General features: G+C 38.0%; 1 protein-coding gene across 3 annotated transcripts in view; it reads right to left on the minus strand.

Moving 5' to 3' along the window:
• Positions 1-25,135, minus strand: part of pcxb (pyruvate carboxylase b) — a 501,867-nt gene that overhangs the window by 14,284 nt on the left and 462,448 nt on the right. For all 3 annotated transcript variants that reach the window (XM_034164611.1, XM_034164610.1, XM_034164612.1), the window contains 2 exons: positions 17,620-17,777; positions 15,122-15,208 (listed from right to left, as the gene is read on the minus strand). In XM_034164611.1, coding sequence (XP_034020502.1) covers positions 15,122-15,208; positions 17,620-17,777 — 245 coding nt within the window. The remainder of the gene's footprint in view (positions 1-15,121; positions 15,209-17,619; positions 17,778-25,135) is intronic.

A 25,135-nucleotide genomic window follows, 5' to 3' on the forward strand; every position in this document is an offset into this window, starting at 1 on the left:
AAACAAAAAACAAAAACTACTTTTGTACAAGCTTTGCCAGTACACACAGCCCAGTCTGGGTTCTCACCCACCCAAAATTAGACATACAAATGTAAACATATGAAACATTACACGTTGGTATTATTACATTTATCTGATTTATATTTCCATTCCACTGTCACTGAATGCATGGAAGTGAAACAGACATCACCATCACTAATATCACCCAGTAATATATATGACTGAATAAAAGGTTCAGAAACATAATGACTACTTTCACCATGGTTTGATAGTAATATTTTGATTCTTTTACTTAAACAACATTTGCAGTGCATGATATTTGCCTTTGGCCACTCTACTGCTACACACTCCTGTATAGCAATAATGCACCAACAGCACTGCAACACAACAACACTAACATCAGGGTAACCTATGATAGAGAGGGGGTAAGAAGCAGAGTTGCTGCTTCTGAAGAGGAGCAAAGCAGTGAACCAACAAACCAGCAGATCAAAACACCGCTTCATTGATTCAAGGTCCAAAGCAAAGCCGCACTGCACAAACAGTTGATTAGAGGGCCTGTAATCAACATAGACCAATAATCATTTTCCCAACAAACACCCTTAACAACAACAGCCGCTCTGAAGGACCGATAAGGGAATCGTTAAGCAGAAAGGTAATTGATGTCGGTGGCTCAAATAATATGTTACCAAGACCTGAAAAGAGCCAGTTCGCGATACCCAACCTTAGTGCTAACCACACCTGCACCCAAATTCATGTCCTGGAAAATGACATCCTTTCAGCCAACACAAAATAAGGAAATCAGGAATATCCAAACAAATTTCACCTCTGTACATACAGGTTTGATGTAATATCAGAGCGCTCACATTTTTGAGCATTCGCCGCACGAGGCCAAATACAACAATTTATTTCCTACTCTGAAATTCAAACATTATCAGCAGTTACAGTTTCGACTTGCTGAAACTGGCTTTTTCCAATAATAAAGTCAAAGGTTATGCAGTTTTCCACATCGTTATTAATATTCCTATTATTTACAGTCAGTTTGAAGGATAACTGTTCATGAAACACTGGAATCCAGTTCACTATCCAATAATTATTCCTCTTGTTTGCCTCTTACATTTCACTCTGAAAATTGGTCAACCTCCAGTTTTACTTGAGCACTCGGTCTCCAAACAACTCATCAACGAGTACAAAATGACCTCGTGTCAACTTCTAATTGACGAATTACTACACATTTCCCAACTGCCTCACTAACCACAGAGGTTACCAATGCTATTTTCTCTTTTCAATTACAGGGAAGAGAAATTTGGCCCTAAAATTAAATCTTTTTTCAAATTTATGGACTGCCCTTGTACAGCTCAGCAACTACCTAAATTTAAACCAACTGATGATTGGTAACACTCAAGCAAAACAATTCATCTCAAAGCACAATGTACAGTCACTGTAAACATCTACTTCACAAAACATGAACATTCACCAAGTCATTACGCTGTCTGCAGATTTCACCACTTTGTGATCTACCAATGGAAAATGGAATCGATGACGAGGCACAATGTGCTTCCAGCAAACGGTACCAGCTACTGTGGAAGCACAAAAACTGCAAAACGGCAATTAATCTCATGGTGACAACGTACAACAAACAACTGCTGATTTGAAAAACAACAACAACAACAACAACAACAAAAAAAGCCTGTTCCAGTCATCGAATGCTCACTGAAGAAGCTTCGCCAGCACGTCGGCGCTTTCCCGGCCAAATACAAAGAAATGTTTCATGCTGATTGATACCGCTATTCAACCCTTTGCCGCGCTACCTCAAGCCCACTTTGATTGGATTTGTGAACACGCGAGATGATAATATGTTGTTTTTACACAATACCCATTTACAGAGAAGCTCCACATAATTGAATGGTGTGTGAAATCCCCAGAGAGGACATTAAATTTGCTGTAGCTGTGGAACAAAGGCTCACCGTCAACTTGCGTGAGGTACTCCACAAACATAAGGATGCTTCCTAACGGCGCCTTCTTTGTCTACATTCACCCTTATCTCCTTCACAAACATAAGGATGCTTCCTAACGGCGCCTCCTTTGTCTACATTCACCCTTATCTCCTTCACAAACATAAGGATGCTTCCTAACGGCGCCTCCTTTGTCTACATTCACCCTTATCTCCTTCACAAACATAAGGACGCTTCCTAACGGCGCCTTCTTTGTCTCCCTTCACCCTTATCTCCTTAATTGTTTCAGCTCACAACACCGCTATTTTGTTTTTACATCCATGAAGAGCGTCTTCACAATTAAAGTATTTTCTTTGCCTGCTTCTTCTGCTCATTACTACCTTTGTCCTGATTGGCTGGACATCAAAAGTTATCCATCCCTATTGACGAATCACCGAACAAGTTACTAGAAAAGATGACGTTACAATATCTGGACTAGAAACAAGGCATCGGACATATATGCAAGGGTGGTGGATTCTGGTGTAGCCGGTGGGGAGGATGCACCACCTGAAGAAAGACAATCATTGGAACAACAAGTTACAAACCTTTTATATCAAAAAGGTGTTGTCATCCATCAAGACACAATATCAGACTGTTATACTATTCCAACTAAAGATAGACAAAATAAACTATCTAACATTGTTATACGATTTACAAGCAGAAAATATAAAAATGAGTTATTAAGACAGGAACGAGTGTCTATATAAATGAGCATCTAACAAAAAAAACAAATGCAGATATTGCTAGGGAAGCAAGACTACTAAGAAAACAGAAACATATTGTAGGGTGTGGATTAGAGTGAAAGAAGGAACAGTATACGGTATACAAATCAAAAACATGGAGGACCTTACGAAATACAGACCTGAATAGACAATCAAATATAACATCTGTTGGTAATTGGACCAACAAAAAATCAGATCAAACATGGAAACAGAGGATAAAATATATGACATAGACACTAATATTGATGAAAGTATATTTGACTTAAAAACAATTGGTTGTGAGTATTATACAGTAGAACAGCTGAATAGTGCAAAAATTGCACAAGATACCCTGTCACTCATACATATAAACAGTCGAAGCTTGTATTGTAAAATGTCACAAATAAAAGATTATTTAAATCAGGTTAAAAATAGATTTAGTATTGTTGCAATCACTGAATCTTGGCTTAAAGATGATCTCATGGATGAAGTTCAAATGGAGGGATATGAGCTGCATTTTGTAAACAGAAGATATAAAAAAGGCGGTGGTATTGCTCTGTATACAAAAACAGATCTGATGTGTACAATTGTTGAAGACATGACAATTATGAATGATGTCATAGAAATTGTAACAGTGGAACTTGTACATGAAACATCTAAGAATATTTTAATCAGTTGTGTATACAGAGCACCAGATTCTTGTGTTGTGAAATTTACAGATAAAATAATTGAATTATTCCATCAAATTAAAAACAAAACGCTTTTTACGTGTGGGGACTTTAATATTAACATAGAAAGCTCCAGCTGCCAAAGATTAAGTGATTTTGTGAATTCAATGTATAGTTTGGGGTTATTCCCCTTGATAACAAAACCAACCAGAATTACATCGCAAAGTGCAACGGTAATTGATAATATATTTACAAACGGAACAGATGAAATGATCAAGAATGGGATCTTCATGACAGATATTAGCGACCATTTACCAATTTTTTCAATATTTAAATATAAAAATAGGTACAACAAAAAAACTGATATAAGTCAGTAAAAGCCATTAAAATATGACCTTAAAAATCAAAACTGGGAAGAAGTTTATGTCAGTGATGTTAATGTAGCATATAACTCATTTATGAAAATATTGACGAAATCATACAATAAAAATTGTAAATTAATTGAAATTAGTAAGAAAAGAGTAAATAAACCATGGCTGAAAAACTATTTATACAGGTGCTTTTTAAAATTGCAAACAAAGGAATCAGAACATAAATACAAAAAATATAAAAAAAAAATAAACTATTAACAATAATTAGGAAACAAAAAAAAAAAGATTATTACAGTGAAAAACTAAATAAGAGTAAAGATAATATGAGGGTAACATGGGGAATTATAAAAAGTGTGATTGATAGTGATGGAACGAAAGAAACTATTCCAAACGACTTTGTTAAGGAAAATAAAGAGATATATGATATAAAAGAAGTTGCAAATGGGTTTAATGATTATTCTTCAAATGTAGGGTCAAGTCTGGTGGGAAATAAACCAATAATAGAAGATAAATTATGTACATTGGTAAATACGGTCAATAGTATTTTCCTGGACAATGTGGAAAAAGATGAAATAAGAAATATTGTAAAAAACTGTGTAAGCAAAAGATCAACTGACCATGAAGATTTAGACGTGATGACTGTAAAAAGTATAATAGAAATTGTTATTGAACCACCATTTACTTATATCTCTGTCAACTGGGGTTTTTCCAGATGAAATGAAAATTGCTAAGGTAGTCCCATTATATAAAAATGGAGACAAACATACTTTTTCTAATTACAGGCCAGTATCATTGCTTCCACAGTTTTCTAAAATTATGGAAAAAGTTTTTGTAACAAGATTGGATACATTTATTGAGAAACATCATATTTTAAATAATGCTCAGTATGGAATCAGAACAAAACATTCGACAGCTATGGCAATTATGGAACTCATAGAGAAAATATCAACAACAATAGATAATAAGGATTATTTTGTAAGTATTTTTATTGACCTGAAAAAGGCTTTTGATGTTATAGACCACTCAAGATTGCTCCACAAGTTACAACAATATGGAATAAGAGGTGTTGCACATCGGTGGGTAAAAAGCTACTTAGAAAATAGAAAACAGTTTGTTCAGATAAATAATACCAAATCAGAATTGCGTAACATTATTTATGGAGTACCACAAGGATCGGTACTTGGACCCAAACTGTTTATTTTGTATATCAATGATTTTGTGAATGTATCCAATGTGCTTGGCAGCATTTTATTTGCTGATGATACAACGCTGTTTTACTCTGGATCAGATATACAGGAAGTAGCACAAGTGATAAATACAGAGTTGGAAAAAGTTAAACATTGGTTTGATATAAACAGATTGTCACTAAATATTAATAAGACAAATTTCATACTGTTTAATGATCGAGCGAAACAAAATAATGTGTCATTACAAATAGATGGAATGGATATACAAAGGGTAAAAGAAATGACATTTTTAGGAGTCATGATTGATGAAGATCTTACATGGAAGTCGCACATAAATTACATACAAGGAAAAATAGCGAAAGCCATTGCTGTTTTACATAAAGTAAAATATTCATTAAATAGTTATGGTTTATTCACATTGTACAATTCATTGATTGTCCCATATTTAACTTACTGTGTAGAAATCTGGGGATCAACATATACAACCTATATACAACCTTTATTTATTTTGCAGAAAAGAGCTTTAAAAGTGATTAGTAACAGTGGTTTTAGAGATCCATCTAATCCATTGTTTATTAAGTATAGGGTACTTAAATTTCATGATTTAGTCGATTTGAACATATTACAAACAATGTACCAACTTAATAAAAATACTTTACCAACAAACATTCAAAATATGTTTGAAAAAAAAGAGTAAGTAGTTATAAATTGAAAGGAATAGAAGTCTTTAAAAAACCAACATTTAGAACCAAAGTAAAGGAAAGGAGTATTGCAGTAAATGGTGTCAAATTATGGAACAATCTTAATAAAGAAATTAAAGAATTAACGTCGCTTAACTTATTTAAAAAACATATTAAATTAGATGTATTAAGTAAGTATGAAACTATGAAGTAAGTCAGTGGGCTGCAAGAAAGTCAAAAAAAGTAAACTGTTAATAATGTTTGGAGTGTCTTAAGTTTAAATGTAACCTGTCAGTGATGTAATCTATTAATTAATGGTCATAATTATGAAATGGGTCAGTGGTATGTGACAAGTTAAAGAAATGCAATCTGTTAAATAATGTTGACTATGATGCTGTATATTGAAAGATTGTATTGTTAAAAGGGGCAGAAATCATAAGACTTGTTCTTCTTTCTGCTCCTTTTCATTCTGGTATTGTGGTGCTTTTGTTTTTTGCTTTTCTGTTTTTCTTTTAAATGAATGAAATAAATATTAAAGAAAAAAAACAAACAAACACAAAAAACAAACTGTGCAATATTTTTAAGCTGTGACATTTTCCATATTCTGATACAGGAGCCGCAGAATATCACATCCTGGTCATGACGATACAACAGTGACACATCCCCAATGCAACACATTTATAGTATGAAATCAATACAGTTATTCCCAAAGTGTAGCCAAGAACTCCCTGGTAGACAGTAAGATGTTGCTAACGTAAAATACATACAAACCATTGACTTAATTTTGAAGTAAGTTCAAGTTGAAGAAGCAAGTTCTCTGTTTTCTTGTTGTTTAATGCTGGCAAATTATACAGTATTATTTTTTTTTTTTTTTGTCTTTCTGATGCCTGAGTCTGTTTTGTTTTGTTTTTTTCTCTCTCTCTCTCTCTGTTTAAGGTGCAGCTCCATCCACAGATGGGAGTTATATTCGTGTTGGCGATCCTCCTGTCCCGTGCGTCAATAGCATTTCTTGTATATTCGTCCGTGAATTGTTCTGTAATTTATGTTTGTAGCATGGCCCAAGCAGAGGGTCACCCCTTTGAGTCTGGTCTGCTTGAGGTTTCGTCCTCAGAGGGAGTTTTTCCTTAACACTGTTGCTCTGGGGGTTGGTAACGTTAGACTGTTACCTGTGTGAAGCGCTTTGAGACAACTCTGTTGGGATTCGGCGCTAGATAAATGAAATAAATTGAAATTGAGTAAAATTTTACATTGCATATTACATTGGAATTGAAATCAGTCAGTCAATCACAACCAAACAAAGACATGAAATTATTACAATGTAGTATTATCTGACCTACTTCAAATATGTGTGTGTAGACAGAGAGAGAGAGTGTCCAGAATTCTAGTATGATGCCTCTTAATTAGTCATTTAAAATATTTTGATTTGGATTAACAGTTACCTTTAGCAACTGCCATTATGACCTTCATCATAACTGCACTACTTGTCCAAAACATACATCATTAATGCAAATAAAACAGAAGGAACATCACAGTGCTTTATCGAGCTTAACTGCCCCCCCCCCCCAACACCAAGCCAAACAATACATACTGACCTTACTACCCATTTCCTGTCGGTACTTGGCGGTTCCAAAATAAATGTGATATTCCTCATTGTAAACATTTCATTATTTGATTGGTAGAACATCGTTTAAGTCCAATATGATTACATGGGTGGAAAAGATCCAAAGCCTTTGACAGGGAAAAGGAGCACAGCTAAGTGCACTTTCAGTGTCTCTCTCCAGCTACTTCAACTCCACCGTAGTAGCTCGCACAGGCTCAAATTAACACACTTGACACAGCAGACCTGTTCCACCCTGGTCCACCTCCACCTCCCTCAGTGCACCACTTTACACTGCTTCTCTACCCTTGCTCGCTCCGGATTTTTTTTTTTTTTTTTTTGTTTTGTTTTGTTTTGGCCCCACACAACTCTAAAAACTGTTGGTCTCTCTCACTAACACTAATGCACAGCCCTACTAACAAATCCACAACACCACCTGCAACAAATCCACTGCACAGTGCAACAATCAGACTCACAACAGAAGGGCAGTGACAAATAACAGACAGATTAGGCCACACATGAAGCAAGGTGAGATGGACTGAAAACAGAGCCAATGACAGACAACAATGAACAGTGTGACCGTGCGAAGGGAGCGGAGGACGCGGCAAGAACTAAAACCAGACATCTGCAGCCCCGCAGGCAATACAACGAGGCGCCTCACCTCTCTGAGAGACAGTGTGAGTGGAGGTGAGAGACTACGTGTCTGTAATCACAAAGGGAAAGTGACACACTGAATGAGGTAAGTGAGGAGGATACACACAAGCAACTGCAGCATCTTTCTGTCCTGAGAAAATTCAGCCCCGACAAAACAGGGATTAGCACACTGTCAAGGGGAGGTTCCACACACCTCAGGAGCTGTGAAGTCGATAAGGACACAAAGCTGGTGGATGGCAATCAACCTGTCAAACAACACTACATCTGATGTCTTCATCTGCCCCGCCTCAGCCATATACCACCTTTTTTTTCCTAATATATGCGCCAGTGGGAACCGGCTAAACTGCATTCTAATCCAATTACATTTGTTCCAAAAATCTGATTGGTTAATCGTGTGAGCTTTCAGACCGTAAAATGTCACGTCGACTATGGCAAAATATTCAACCATTTCACATTTGACGTATATCTCTGCGCCCTGACCACATTGCTACGCAGCTGTCAACAATGGTGCTGTCAGCTGAGAGCGAGAGAAACTGGAAGAGCGACGATGATGCCGACATGCGTGGATTTAACAAAACATACTTGATGTGGATTCTGATACAGAATTTCTCAATGCAGCTGGAGAAATCTGTGAGCCTGCTCACAGAATTTCCAACTTGGCATCAATATGCTGTTGCTAAGAACCCAGCACACCCAACCCTGCAACCCTGGTGTCCTTCGACAGCACTTTAGTCTCAGCCGTGGTGAATAGGTTGGAGTGTGATTGGTTGGGTGTGGACAGGTGTCTTTTATTGGGATAGTAAATCCCTTGCCACAGTAAATCCAAGGTGGATTTGCATGTTGAATTGGCACAGGTTTTACACCAGATGCCCTTCCTGACGCAACTCCACATTGATAACAAGTTGAAAAGTGCAGAATAGGAGGGCTTCTCAAAGAAAAACTAAGATGGCTGAGACCCAGAATTCTTGCTGGTTGGTAGCTGATCAGATTCTTATTTCAACAATAATATGCTAATTAATTCTTTAAAAATCATAAAATGTGGTTTTCCAGATTTTTTTTTATTATGTCTGTCACAGCTGAAGTGTACCAGAGGATAAAACTTACAGACCTCTCCATTCTTTGTAGGTGGGAAAACTTGCCAAATCAACAGTGGATCAAATACTCATTTGCCTGAGTGATCATTACATATGGACCAGTAGCATAATACACTGACATAGTTGCCACCGTGGCTACATCCATGTGAAACTGAAGGCGTCCGGCGCTTTGGACACCCCTCCTGCACCTTTCAGTCCCAACAGAATAACAGCTGACGGAAGCATGTGTGTGGCTGGTTCATTCACACCCCACACTGTGCCTGTGTGTGGTCAAGACAGTTGACTGGACTGGCGTGCATGCATGAAGCTGAGACGCATGCGCTCTGCTGTGTGTGCGCACACTCATAAACAGCTAATCACTTTCCTGCACATGCGCCTGCACCAAACAGCTGATTCTCTGGAGGGTGAGAGAGAGAAAAACAGAGAGCATCCACATTCACCCTGCACTCCAGGTAGTCGGTGTGGATTCAGGAGCTGCTGAACGCCAAATGTGCACAAAAACACATTGTGGATATTCGTACACGGCTGTACGAATGTCTGTTCCGTACGAATGCGGTTCAAATTCTCATTATTTTTGCCCTTCGGCAGATTCATATTGCACTTGCACTCACTCGTGCTTCAGTGTGACAGGGCCCTCGTCCTTGGATACCGTAACATAATGCAAAACAAAGTCTAATACTCTCTCCATACAGGACACCCATAACTCAACAGTTACTTCCACCGAGTCAAGTCCGATACTCTTTTCCAGCTGGGTGGACTGAGACAATGCAGATGAAGCGTCCTTGCTTTAAACTCCTGCATGTGTCCCTGAACAAACCTGCAATCAAACTCCTACCCCACAGGTCTACCTCTCCAATAATGACATACAGTAATGCACATTCTTCACTTACTGGATAAAAGGCTTTTTCTTCACTCACAATGACTTCATTAAGAAGGAAGAAAAATGCAACACTGCGATAAAGAACACATGCAGAACAGTGAGGCAGAAAGACAATCAAACACACAGTTCGGGAGCAACTCGAGGTACCGCTGTGGAGATCTCTGCCACCGTACGCAATCATGTGGACATAGTCTGATGGTGCGAGTGGGGACGGCGACGAGTGAGTACACGCAATACTGCACAAATATCACACTGTCAAAGTGCACGGCCCAGTGCCAATACTGAAGCAATACTTTGCTAATCAACGCTGGCAGAGTTTAGTGAGTTGAGTCTCCTGAGCCACTGTGAAGACTGTTTAGAATTAAGTCAGAGTCAATGAGCCGCGAGGTCTGGCCTTTTTCCCGTCTTAACCAAGCATCGCTGTCTATTAAGGAGCATCGACGACGCACATGTTGACTTCTCTCTTCAGGACACGGCACGTGTGGACACACAAAATTTAATTTGAAACCCAAATTATAGACATATTACATTCGGAGACAAAAAAACAAAACAAAACAATACAATATGAAGTGAACGCAGGTGGAGTGACCTTCAGACAGTTAATAGATAGCACCTTTTATTGCTAAAAAATAGCTCTGAATCTGTGTGCATTTTTCACATACTGTAGGGCTAATTTTACAAGTGATTCAATAACAGGCCATACTGGGCCTTCAAAAGCCATTATTCCAAACATATGAGGGCCTCACCTCATTATCAAACCAAACACAAACCTACTATGTGGAAGAATTTTTCATTATTGTAATCCTGTTCTTATTATTATTGGTTCTTGCCCATCTTTACATGAGGTCAAAGCTCATACTCGGGCCTCAAACACAATAAAATGGAAACACGTACTTAGAATAATGCGCACGTGGCTATTCTATGTGTTATACTGCCAAGGCTGCCAAACTGAATTCTAGGTTTTTGTCACTGAAACAAAGCCTACCACCCTGATGATGAAACTAACATTCTAACAGCCTTCATAGATGAAGGGTGACGGGTCCAAATAGACACATGGTGTGCTTTCTTGCAGTGTGGAATGGCTGCTTATATATATCATGAATATAAACTGATGTTTTGGCCAGTTGTTGCGCATCAAGTTTTCTTCACCTGCATGTCTGAGCTTGAAGGATCCATCATTCTTCAGCAACTTTGAGCAATATGGTAGTCAGAGCAGAGGCCTTGCCTACGTTGATTGATTGTTACCACTGCAGCGTATCCACTTTATATCCACTGAACGCACTCCACCCTTATTGACACACCGACACCGGGAGAGTCTCAGCCGTTGTCAAGCTAACGGCAAACAGCACGACACGTTGGCACATTAAGCCAACATTGGCTTGTGCAGCGAAGCCCACCGAGCACTAATTGAATTGATAGAGAGCACGGGAAGAGGCCGGGGCAGGTTGGAGAGGAGGAATTGATGAGGAAATCGGAGGGTGCGTGGCAATTAGGGAGAAGGAATCCACAGAGCAAAACTGAATTACAACAGTAATTTTTAGGAAAACCCGCACACCAGGAACGACAAGGGTCGCAGTCGAGTAATCTCAAATCCTGACGAGCATACTAACAAGGACACACAAATACACGTGACGACAGCACCGGTAACATGAGAGAGGTGAAGAAGAAAAGGGTTGTGTGATAACAAAATGGAAAAAGGAACTAAATTACAGAGTGTGAACATTGAAAGAGAAAGAACCAATTACCTTGGGCCGCCAGTTAATAATCAAGGGACAAAAGCAAAGGAATTCATGAAAGATAACGAAAAACAAAAAGGAGAGTCTACAGAAAATTAACGTGGTGCTTTTGATTTGTAAGTGGAGCCACAATAACACTCCACTACAGATTTATTTACCCTACTCTTCAGGAAATCATCTATATGGTGAATTGGTCAACATGAGCCTACGTATAGTCAGAACAAACACCTGGCACCGTGTGGATAAACAGTGTGTAGCCACAAAAAACCAAATTAAGACAAGACAGACTTTTATAGAAACAGTAATGACGTAAAAAACAAACAAACAAAAGTCCTATATTTGCACAGAGAGCCATTGTGTCACTGATAATCTCCACATTCCATATCATGATATGGATAAGTCCACCTGGACGGGACACCGCTCTGACTTGGCTTACTTAGCACCCCGCAAGCCCAGTTGACCTGAGTCAACCTACTTGATACCATGAAGCTGGATGACTGAGAGAGACAAGGATGGTACTGATTTACAGCTGGGAGCACAAGGAGACTGTAGATGAAGTGTTTTATCCAAGGACCCACACAGGTAATATAAACACAATTCAAACCCCAGTCGACGTACCATGCATCCACAAAGTATTCACAGCGGCCAGATTTTTTTAACATTAAAGCCTTATTCCTCAATGGATGAAATTCATTTTTCCTCTCTATTCTACACGCATTACCCCATAATGGCACTGTGAAAAAAGTTCTTATGGCATTTTCATTAATTTCTTACAAATATAAACTAAGAAATCACATCTACGTAAGTATTCACAACCTCTGCCATGAAGCTGAAATTTGAGCTCAGATGCATCAAGTTTCCACTGATCATCCTTCAGATGTTTCTACAGCATAATTGAGTCCAGTTGATTAGACATGATTTGGAAAGTCACACACCTGTCTACATATAAGGTCGCACAGTTGACAGTGCATGTCAGAGCACAAACCAAGCATGAAGTCAAAGGAACTGTCTGTAGACCTCTGAGACAAGACAGGCTCAAGGCACAAATCTGGGAAAGGGTACAGAAACATTTCTGCCGTTTTGAAGGTCCCGATGAGCACAGTGGACTCCATCATCTTGTAAACGGAAGAAGGTGGGATCCAACAGGACTCTTCCTACAGCTGGCCACCCATCTAAACTGAGCGATCAAGGGGGTGACCAAGAACCCGATGGTCACTCTGTCAGAGATCCAGTATTCCTATATGGAGAGAAAGATTGAACTCTCTGGTGTGAATGCCAGGCGTCATGTTTTGAGGAAACCAGGCACCATCCCGACAGTGAAGCATGGCGGTGGCAGCATCATGCTGTAGGGATGTTTTTCAGCAGCAGAGAGAGTAGTCAGGATTGAGGGAAAGATGAATGCAGCAATGTACAGAGACATCCTGGATGAAAACCTGCTCCAGAGCGCTCTTGATCTCAGACAGAGGTGATGGTTCATCTTTCAGCAGGACAGTCACCCTAAACACACAGCCAAGATATCAAAGCAGTGACTTCAGGACAACTCTGTGAATGTCCCTGAGTGACCCAGCCAGAGCCCAGACCTGAAACTGATTGAACGTATCCGGAGAGATCTGAATGGTTGATTCAATGGTGCACAGACACTCGCCATCCAACCTGATAGACCTTGAGAGTTGCTGCAAAGAGGAATAGGCAAAAATGCCCAAAGATAGGTGCACCAAAATTGTGACATCATATTCAAGACGGCTTGAGGCTGTGATTCCTAATCAACAAAGTATTAACCAAAGGGCGTGAATACTTATGAACGCGTGATTTCTTTGTCGTCGTTGTTTTAGAATAAATCTGCAATAATTCAAAAAACAAAAACACTTTGTTCTTGTTGTCATTATAGGATGTTGTGAGTTTTGCGAGTGTTGTGAGAGGAAAAATGCATTTACTCCATTTTGTAATAAGCCTGTAAGATAACAAAATGGGGAAAAAGTGAAGCACTGCAAATACTTTCAAGTTGCACTGTATACTTGCGACCCAGCTTTTTATCCACAGATCAGAAAATGCCAGATTTCCTGTCAAGTTGGGTGATTTTGGTGTTGGCCCATGTTGCTCTGAAACTAATCAAACAAAACTACAAACATGAAATGTTTGTCATCAGAAATGTCACATTTTGCTATAAGATTTGCTTTGAATATTTAAGGAACACTATTTTAGAATCACTGCAATTGTGCTGCTTTTTCACCTTCCTTTTCTCTTTCCACTGCTGTGTCTAATAATCATTTACAGTGAGGAATACGGATCATGTGGAGGCATATCTGAATGCATTCATGGCTAATGATGGGAGTACACTTGTGTACAATTTCTCAATTAGCCTAAACAAACAAAGTACTTTGTATGTCAAACTAAAATAACGCATGTGCACATTTTCACCTTTGTGTTTCACAGTCATGAATCTCCAGTTTTATGCATGTGGTCCCAGCACTCTTACATCAGAGCATATTGCTACAATGTTACTAATACAGAGTTACAACTACAGAAACTCTTATTCAATTAAAGAAGGCACTAAGAAGCTGATCTGGCCTCATCTAAGGCTGAAAAATGCAAAAAAAGCAGACAGAGAAATCCTAATACAAGCGGTGACGGCTCTTTGGACACCAGTCTTGCTGCAGTCCCGTTTTAGTCCACAAGCTCCACTCGGCTCTGATTTCATTGTATAATGATGGCGGTGTAGGTGTGAATCACACATGCAAACGGGACTAACGTGCCAGATAGACGGTATCCAACACAGAAAACTCATGAAAAATTAAAACAACCTCACCTACGGCCAAAAAGTTGGACCATGAAGCAAAATCAACACACAGACACCATCAGCTTGATTTTTTTTTTTTTTTTAACCCGGCTTTCTGCTTTAGGCTCCACAATAAATAAGATTCATTTGACACTACTTTCACAAAAGCACCCCATGTACATGCCATTGATTTATTATAATCTTTTTCAAAATGTACGACTGATCATGTCAATTCATGACTTCAATATTTATTATATACCACTCGCTGTCAGACATGACTAAATGCACTTATTGACAATACTTTTTCAATCTGATGCATCAAATCATTTTGTGAAATTTATTTCACTTTGACTTGACCAAAAACTACACTGAATATTACCCCTGATAAATACTAATGAAATTTTTCTATCTTACCATTAAACATTTTAACTAAATCTCACAACGCAACACAAACCTTCCACACCTCAAAACATGTGTTGTGAATTTAAAGGGTTGGTTTGAGACTTTGCTGCTCACAAATTTTGAGAAATGCTTTGAAGTAAATAACACTTTACTACTCTTTCACATGTTATTTTGATGTTTATGTTAAATGCGCCAAATTTGGATAAAATTCCAAACACTTAAAAAGTCACTAAACACTCCAGTAATCTGAGCTACACAACCAAAACCACAAAAACATTGTCGCTGTCCACAACAAACCCACATACCTTTTTCTGCTGGTGTGTCATATAGTTTAGCGGCGCAGATTAATTAAACACTTTTACCGTTTACACTCTCGGCTCTCACCTTGATCAGGTCTCCAAGGAGTTTGTTTGCTTCTACGTAGGCCTTCTTCACCTCCTTGAACTTATTTCCCAATCCCATGCTGTGAGCCTGCAGTGACATACACAAAACAAAGGAACAAAAATGTGTTTATCCTCCCGTTTACTGTCAAATAGAAACAGCAAAATGACAGAATTTGGTGCTAAAGCTCCCAAAGTGACTGTGGCAGCATTATATCCTCACCTGGCTCATCCGGCACAGGCCAGACTGAGCCCGTGCGACACGCCGCTGTAAACTGTAATTTTCTGCGCACTGCAGCAGTTTAACACTCATTGAAGCAAATGGGTCACAACTAGGCTGCAGGACAGTTTTCCGGTGGCTGCACAGCGCTGCGGATTCCCTCGCATGCAAATACCCTCTGACACATTTCAAAGCGTGACTGTGCACGGCGCTGTGCAGCCGACTCGCGTTTGCATTTAACACGCCATAGAACATTAACAAACACCGCAGCAATGCGTTAGAGCCACATTCTTTATTTAGAGTTTCACACACAGCAGCTCGCTGTTTCTATTTACTTGTATTTCTCACATCTTTGGAAATGCTGTGCAAATATGATATGCGTGAGGAGAAAATTAGCATAATTCTGTCCGTTCTCCAGAATTAAGCCAGACCAAAAACATGCTCACTAACATTTTTAGAAGAACATATTTAAGGAGTGGTGGGCACAGTTCAATTATTCAGCTAACAGCTAATTAGCAAAGCTAACCTTTTTGTTTGTGGATTAGCTTTTCAGCTAACTTTGGAAACCATTAGTTTTTTTTAGAATAAAGGTGATTGTTTGTTGTTCCTGTAGGAGATCATACACTAATCCAATAAACAAAACGAACAATGCGTGAAGCCAACAACCAACACTGAGAATCATTTTAATTATTTTCCATGCCTATTTTCTATTTCTTTACATGACTTATATGACTTATTATAAACTTTCTGGATGTTATGTACTGTAACTTACCCACTATATAATTTTATTTCCTCATTTATTTATTGATGTACATCTTGATCATTATCTGACCTTAGCATGCCTTTTTGGGAACCTCCGTGTTTACGCTACAATTTATTTACATTTCTGATCTTCATATCTGGTTTTCAAGACTACAAAAACCAAGCACAATTTATGTAAGACAGGTGAACGGTAGCTTCAGTTAAATATTTTTACAAATTATTGTCTTGGCTTTATTACAGTGAAGAAGCACTTGCACAAGCTAACAAGTGGGTTAGCTGTGCCACGCCACTGCATTTAAGAAAGTAAACTTGGAGCTGAACGGCACCAATGGGATGTCGCTCACATTACTGGCACTAAACTTGCTATCACTTTCAGAATATATCCAAACTTTCTGACGTTAACCTGACTGAGAAACACCTCCTCAGATTAAATTACTGTCTTATCCAATCACTCAATCACAAGACTATACAGTTGATTCCAATCACAGGTGCCACTCCTCAAACACAAATACATCACTGCAGTACTCAAATCACTTTACTGGCTCCCAGTGCAATACAGAATTAGAATCAAAGTACCGTTGACTGGAAGGGCTCTATAATGTCCCAGGTACCCAAAGCAATGAGCGCTTTGAAACCAAACAGGCACTAAAATCAAAATCTGCTCAGGGACCCTCCCCCTGAATCACATCTGATGTAATACAACCTAAACTGCTGAACTATGAGATAAAATCTGGAAAACGTTTTCATGTGTGCAATAGTACTGAAGGACTAAATGCTTCCCCCCTCCAGTTCCACCAAGTACTGCACATAATTCCTTTTCTCCTTTATGTGCCCCATAACAAATACAGTTTTACACCAAACCGACTGAAGTTACAGTGAAGAATGTTACTGGAAAACTATAATGCTAGCACTTGTGCCAAGACTTACACAATTTGTCTGTCATTTGTCCTAAAGACAGTCAATCACACAGCAATCAGTATTATACATAGTAACGGTAGGAAATTTGAAAAATGACATGAAAATGGCTTATATGAAAGCAGTCATGCCTTGTTTGTCACATCTTTATTTTCCTTAATTTTCTGAACATGACAGCTCTTTAATAGTGTAACACTTTTCAAACAACACCATACACTTCCAACTTTATTATTCAAGTGGGGGTACACATAAGTAACAACAGGCTCTTTTTAGTAAATAGGTAGCAAACTTAATGAGGGACAACTCTGTCTGTCTTGGTCCTTTAAGTTCCTGAATGACACTTGCAAAACTGCTGTGCAGTCGATACGTAAATTATATAGTGTTAAATTGCTGTTATTCACATAATAATAGACCCTGCATGTTTCAAATGGAACACAAACCACAAAAATCAGTGAAAGCATTTTCTAAAGACACCCACACAGAAATTTTATTAGAACATAAACCATGAAAGTACATCTAAGGGATTTGATCAAACAAAATTGTTAAATACATTCACACATGTTGGAGCTTTACAAGTGATCTTGATACTTTGTACTTCACTGTACCTGGAAATGCAGGTTGGTGTACTGTCCTCCGGGTATCTCATTCTCATAGATGTCAGCATTGCCAGATTTCATTGTGGCAGTGCAGTCAAATGCCGCATAAAGACCTCTGGCTCCTTCCCAATATTCACTGTAGTCAAAGACCTTATCGAGAGCAATGCCTGGAACACAACACAGAAAAATAACACGAGTCAACCCAACCACCGTGCTCCAACAAACTTTTACAAATAAACTCTTTTAAGATCCTGAAAATGGTGTTATCTGATTGGAAAATTTTAACAACCTCCAACATTCTCCTCAAACAGCACCTGGTGTTTGATAGAGTATTTCATCGTTGGATTTGCTTCACTTGTAAGAAACACAACTTCGTGAGTAAGTAAGTACTTAAAATGTGTCCGTATGTTTAGGACTGTAATTGTTGCAAGAAAATGGGCCTATTGCAGAATTACTGTGCATGTTATCGCTCCACAAACTCAGCTGCCTGCAAAGCTCACCAGTAATTAGGACCATTTCATGTTCATAGCTTTCACTTCCAGTTACAGCATTCAATTAAAGCTTCACTTTACAAGTGCTGGTGTATTTGAGCAACACAGCAGCCTCTGATAATTTAAATACACAGTGTCAGCAAGAGCAAGTTCTGGACAAATGTCCCTCTTTCCACATCATCTAAACACCTACCTATTTTTTTCCCCCCTCTAAATTCTATTCACAGCCCCCCATAATAACAACATGAAAAAATATTTGGTTCATTATTGCTAGTTTAATAAAATAAACAATTAAGAAATCACATTGCCTTTGCTTAATACTTTGTTGATACATCTTTGACAGCAATTACCACCTCAAGTCTTCTTGAATATGATGCCACAACCTTGACGCACCTATCTTTGCACAGTTTTACCCATTCCTCTTTGCAGCACCTCTCAAGCTCCATCGGCTTGGAAGAGAAGCGTCAGTGCTCAGCCATTTTCAGATCTCTCCAGATATGTTCAATCACATTTGGCTCTGGCTGGGCCACTCAAGGAAATTCACAGAGTTGCCCTAAAGCCACTCCTTTGATATCTTGGCTATGTGCTTAGGGTCATCATCCTGCTGAAAGATGAACCGTCGCCCCAGCCTGAGGTCAAGGGCGCTCTGGAGCAGGTTTTCATCCGGCATGTCTCTGTACATTGCTGCATTCATCTTTCCCTCAGAGAGCCCATCGTGTTCTTGGTCACCTCCCTGACTAACGTCCTTCTCCCCCATTTACTCAGTAGACAGGTGGCCAGCACTAGGAAAGGTTTCGGTGGATCCAAACTTCTTCCATTTACATATGATGAAGGCTACTGTGGTCAGTGGGACCTTCAAAGCAGCAATGTTTCAGTACCCTTCCCCAGATTGGTGCCTCGAGACAATCCTGTCTTGGAGGTCTACAGACAATTCCTTTGACTTCATGCTTGGTTTGTGCACTGTCTACAGTGCAGTGTTGCCACAGTTACTTTGAAAAAGTAATCCAATGACTGATTACTGATTACTCCTTGAAAAAGTAACTTAGTTACTTTACTGATTACTCAATTGTAAAAGTAACTAAGTTAGATTACTAGTTACTTTTCCCAGCTGCCGACAACAACCCTCTGCCACCTCAACATGACAATGATACCTGTTTTGCCAAAACTTACTTTATAGTCACCCTTTCTTGACTTCAATGAAAATAAATACTTGTTTTATAAAAAGTAAAATAAAGACCTCTTTCTTGACCTCATATTTAACTGTTGACAGCACTGTAACAGTAAAACTTGCAATTTCGAACCTACATTGTTTATAAATGTAACTATTAAATTCATTCTAGCATTTTTCTAACATTCAAATTCTCTCTAAATATTTTACTTGTCAAAATTAATATTATTTTAAGTAGTATTAGTAGTTAGTATTAGTAGTAAAAAAAAAAAAGGCTTCAAAACTGGACCTTTAATCTAGGGGTGTTGTGGGGGAGGGGGGCACATCCCTCCCCCACGCCCCCATTCCATCTGGATTCGCCCCTGCTTTGGCGTTTGAGCACAAAGAATGGATAACATTTAATTATGCAGAAAACGTGACCAGATTTACAGGTAAGAAAGTTTTATTGTGTTTTCACATCATGTGGTCCTCAGAAAGAGAGTTTAGGTGCATTTGAGTGGAAAATAGTGTTAGTTGTTGACGCGTCGCGGAGGATCAGCTGTTTTTAACGAGACGATACGGAGCGGCTCAGCTCAGAATTCTAAATAAAGGAGGGGAAAAAGTATAAAAATGTCTTTGTAAAGCTCAGTGCAGGTGTGCTGATCACCGTGCCTTAAGAGGTGAGGACGAGTCGAGCAGCTGCAAAAAACCGTGGATGAAAAGCTCACAGCTCGCTTAAAGTATATATAGAGCACCAGGATCTAGTATTGAAACATTCACTGACTGTATGGGAAAAATGTTCTCAAAAACTAATCAAAAAACTGTGTTCATTTGTGGTGACTTAAATATTGATCTGCTCAATCCAAATAAGCATAAAATAACAGATGAATTTATCAGTATAATGTACAGTATGAGTTTATATCCAAAAATCACCAGGCCAAGCAGAATTACATCCCATAGTGCTACCTTAATTGATAATATATTCAGCAATGATATTGAGAATAACACTGTGAGTGGATTATTAATCAATGACATTAGTGATCATCTACCAGTTTTCATCGTTTATAATAGAAACCATCGGCGGAATCAGCCAGAGGAGAAAATAAAATACAGGCGAGTGCGGACAGAGGAAAACATGAACACACTAAAGAAGGATTTACAGGAGCAAAACTGGGAAAAGGTATACAGTGAAAGTGATGTTGATAGTGCATATGAAACTTTTTTACAAATATTTACATCATTATATGATAAAAATTGTCCAATTAAACAAGACTACAGAAAACAAAAAATCCAAGTTCGACCATGGATGACGAAAGGGTTACGAAATGCATGTAATGAGAAAAATACACTGTATAGAGAATTCATAAAACTAAAGACTAAAGAGGCAGAAAATAGATATAAGAAATACAAAAATAGATTAACTAATATTATACGGGTATGTAGGAAGGAATATTATAGTAACATATTATATAATAACAAAAACAATATTAAAGGAATATGGGATATATTAAATAGCATTATCAAAAATGGTAATAAAAAACAGAGTTACCCTCAGTATTTCATTGATAATAATGTCAAGAAGGAAAATAAGGATGAGGTAGTCAACGGTTTTAATAATTTTTTGGTAAATATTGGACCAAGCTTGGCAGAAAAAATTCCCGATTCCCAACCTGAGGATTGGGATAATAATCTCATAGAAAGAAATCCCTGTTCAATGTTCCTCACAGCAGTGGATGGAAATGAAATTATAGACATTGTGAATAATTGTAAATATAAAACATCTACCGATTTAAATGAAATTGATATGGTGGTGGTAAAACAGGTCATTGAATGGATTGTAGAACCATTAACATACATCTGTAACTTATCATTTCAAACCGGTAAATTTCCCAATCAAATGAAAATAGCTAAGGTTGTGCCGCTGTATAAGACTGGGGATAGACACCACTTCACAAATTATAGACCTGTTTCTTTGCTTCCACAATTTTCCAAATTATTGGAAAAGTTATTCAATAATAGATTAGACAAATTCATAAATAAACATAAATTACTTACTGATAGTCAATATGGATTCAGAGCACATAGTTCAACATCACTTGCATTAATAGAATCAGTTGAGGAGATTACAAACGCCATAGACCACAAATTACATTCAGTTGGAATATTTATAGACCTTAAAAAGGCTTTTGATACAATTAATCATGACATATTAATCAATAAACTTGAACAGTATGGGATTAGGGGGTTGGTGTTGCACTGGGTGAGAAGCTACTTAAGTAACAGAAAACAGTTTGTGAAGTTGGGGGAATATACATCATCATGCTTGGACAATGCTTGTGGCGTCCCACAGGGGTCAGTATTGGGTCCAAAACTGTTTCTAATTTATATAAATGATATTGTCAATGTTTCCAAAATATTAAAATTAGTATTATTTGCAGATGACACAAGCATTTTTTGTTCAGGGGGGGATTTGCAGGAGTTACTGAGGAGGATCAGTATAGAAATGGGACAATTGAAAATATGGTTTGACAGAAATAAATTATCATTAAACTTAAGTAAAACAAAATACATGTTATTTGGCTATTGTAATACAGACATACAGGTTCAGTTACAAGTCGAGGGGGTAGATATTGAAAGGGTACATGAAAATAAGTTTCTGGGGGTGATAATAGATGATAAGATAAACTGGAAGACTCATATAAAACATATACAAAGTAAACTGTCAAGAAGCATTTCAGTTCTAAACAAAGCGAAACATATTCTGGACCACAACTCACTCCGCATTCTTTACTGCTCACTGGTTTTACCATATTTACAGTACTGTGCAGAGGTATGGGGTAATACTTATAAAGGTACAACACAATCACTATCAGTAATGCAGAAAAGAGCTATAAGAATTATTCATAATACTGGCTATAGAGATCATACAAATCCACTATTTTTACAATCCAAATTCTTAAAATTCACAGACTTGGTTCATTTTCAAACAGTACAAATTGTGTATAAAGCAATAAACAATTTACTTCCAGCAAATATTAAAAATATGTTTTTTAACAGATCAGGGGATTACAGTCTGAGGGGGAAATTTAATTTAAAGCATCAGTGGGTACGAACAACATTAAAAGGTTTCTGTATTTCTGTCTGTGGGGTGAGGATGTGGAACAGATTGGGAGTGGGGCTCAAGCAATGTCCAAGCATGAACCAGTTCAAACAGCGGTACAAAAATATGTTTTTTTCTGGGTATAGGGAGGAGGAAGGGTAATGAGGGTTAGGGTGTTTTTGTTGTTTGCTTCGGCTTGTAAATATATAGTATTTTGTATGTAAGTAGGTATGTGTAGGTGTATATTTATGTTTGTGTATATATATGTGTATATATGTGTATGTTGATGTGTATATGTATGTGTGTGTATATATATATGTATATATATATATATATATTGATATCGGTTTAGGTGTGTAGGAATTTATGTGTATATGTGGCAAAGGGTATTACTGGTTGTGGGGAAGAAGGGGTAGGGATAAATAAGCTGATGCTTCACCCTACCCCTTTTCGGACATGTTGGGTACACAGTAGGAACTTTTTTGTTGTTGTCTTTACTGATCTATCTTGTAATTGTTGTTGTATCAAATGTTCGAAATAAACAGTTTTCATTCAACTACTGCTAAAAGTCATTGCATTTCTGTAAAGGGTGTTAGAGTGTGGAACGACTGTTTGGATTGTATTAAAGTATCCAGTACATTGGCTTGTTTTAAAAGACTGTATAAAAATAATGTATTAACTTGTTATAGTTTGCGTAATTAAGTAAATTGACTGTGTGGCTATTTTTTCTTTGTTTGTCTGTTGTATTTCTTTGTATGTTTCACTGCGTTACATTGCTGACTGGTAACTGTTTTTTGTGTTTATTTTTTGTTTGTACACAGAAATTGATGTACGGGGTGGGCGTTGATAAGCTTTTTGCTTCTGCCCACACCTTTTCAGCCGCACTAAATTGGTAAATTGTTTGAGGTTTGTTCTATATGTTTTAATTTTTGTTTTCTCTTGACTTGTTTTGTAAATGAGAGATTTTGTCTGTGCGTGCGTGCTGAATAAAAAATCATTCATTCATTCATTCAAAGTGGGCAGTTCAGTCGAACCCCGACCTCCTGCCCACAGAACAAGTTTAATGCTGCTATCGACCCACAATGAAAAATAATAGTAACGCAGTGACATGGAGAAGTAACTTTAATCTGATTACTGATTTGGAAAGATTAACGCGTTAGATTACTCGTTACTAAAAAAAGTGGTGGGACCAACAGGTCTGTACCTTTCCAAATCATGTCCAATCAACTACATTTAGCCCAGGTGGAGTCTAATTAAGCTGTAGAAAAATCTGAAGGATGATCAGTGGAAACAGGATGCACCTAAGCTCAATTCTGAGCTTCATGGCAAAGGCATGTGATATTAATTTTTTAATAAATTTGCGAAAATCTCACTAACGTTTTTCACATCGTCATTATGGGGTATTATGTGTAGAATTTAAAAACAAAACATGATTTTCATCCATTTGGGAAAAAGGCTGTAACATAAAAAAATATGGAAAAAGTGTATACTTTCTGGATGCACTGTAGCTGTTTTTACTCTTTACTCTGGCAAGAACACCATGTCTATTTATCACAGCCTGAGACGACCTCTCAAACTCATTTTTTTCCATAACTGACAACACAATCTTGCAATGTCTTACTGCGAGTATTTGCCATTTGCTTTGCTTCCTTTCAAACTCCTGCTACATTTACCAGTTGTCAACACTTGCCTTCTAAGTGATTCCTCAAAGCAAATGCCAAATATTCAGTTAAATTGATTATTGCAGTCAACAAGACTTGACAAAAAGCAATCACTTGAAATCACTGGCAAGATAATGAGTTCTGGCTGCTACTTGGATGACAATTTTATACAGATACACATTATAGTACATTTTCTCACCAAGCGATGTTAACACTTGCAGGGAAGACAAAAAACATGAAACCACTGGATTTTCATCATTATTGATTCATACTGATTAATGCTCAAGTCACACCGAGTGAATAAATATGGTGCTGTCAGTACCAGCACAGTTATAACAAATCTAGCTGCTTTACTGCTAATGTGGTTACTTGCATATCTGTGACTATGCAACTACACTTTATTTAAAGAAATTCTAAAACTGAGTTGTAGCCTGGCATTACCTCCATATTGGCAGCAGGCACATTTGCTCAAAACTGAACATAAACGCTCATTATTGCTATTCTGTTAGTTATGTGGTCAGATTGAGTTTATACAATCCAGAATGGTCTATTAACTGAATTAAAACCATATGGGTCCTTAACGCATGTCATCTCACATCTCTAAACCTGTTAAAGATAGTAACAGCTCATACAGCACCAAAAGCAAGCGGCAAGTTGGGTCAGTGGCGTGTAAATACATCTTTGAAATTATACAGAAATATTATTGACTGTATTTAGGCGATCTGCTCTGTGTACACCTGATCCCGCCAGATCTCAGAAGCTAAGCAGTGCGGTACCTGGCTAGTACTTGGATGGGAGACCTCTGTTTTTTTTTTGTTTTGTTTTTTAACACCAGCAGCTGTGTGTGTTTCTCCAGGTTACACTCGAGTTGCGTCAGGAAGGGCATCCGTCGTAAAACTTGTGCCAAATATGAACGCGGATCGGGCTGTATCCGCTGGGGCGACCCCGTATAACACGGGAGCTGCCAAATGAACAACAACAACTATTGACTGAATTTACGATACACTGTCCAAACACAAATGAGATCCAACAATATGCTCGCAACAATTTCTTTGATTTTACAGATTCAGTCTTGTGGCCACCGAAACAACCACTGATTGTTAAAAACAAAAAGAAACTAACAACT

Source organism: Thalassophryne amazonica, chromosome 23 (assembly GCF_902500255.1).
Source record: "Thalassophryne amazonica chromosome 23, fThaAma1.1, whole genome shotgun sequence".
Classification (NCBI taxonomy): Eukaryota; Metazoa; Chordata; class Actinopteri; order Batrachoidiformes; family Batrachoididae; genus Thalassophryne; species Thalassophryne amazonica.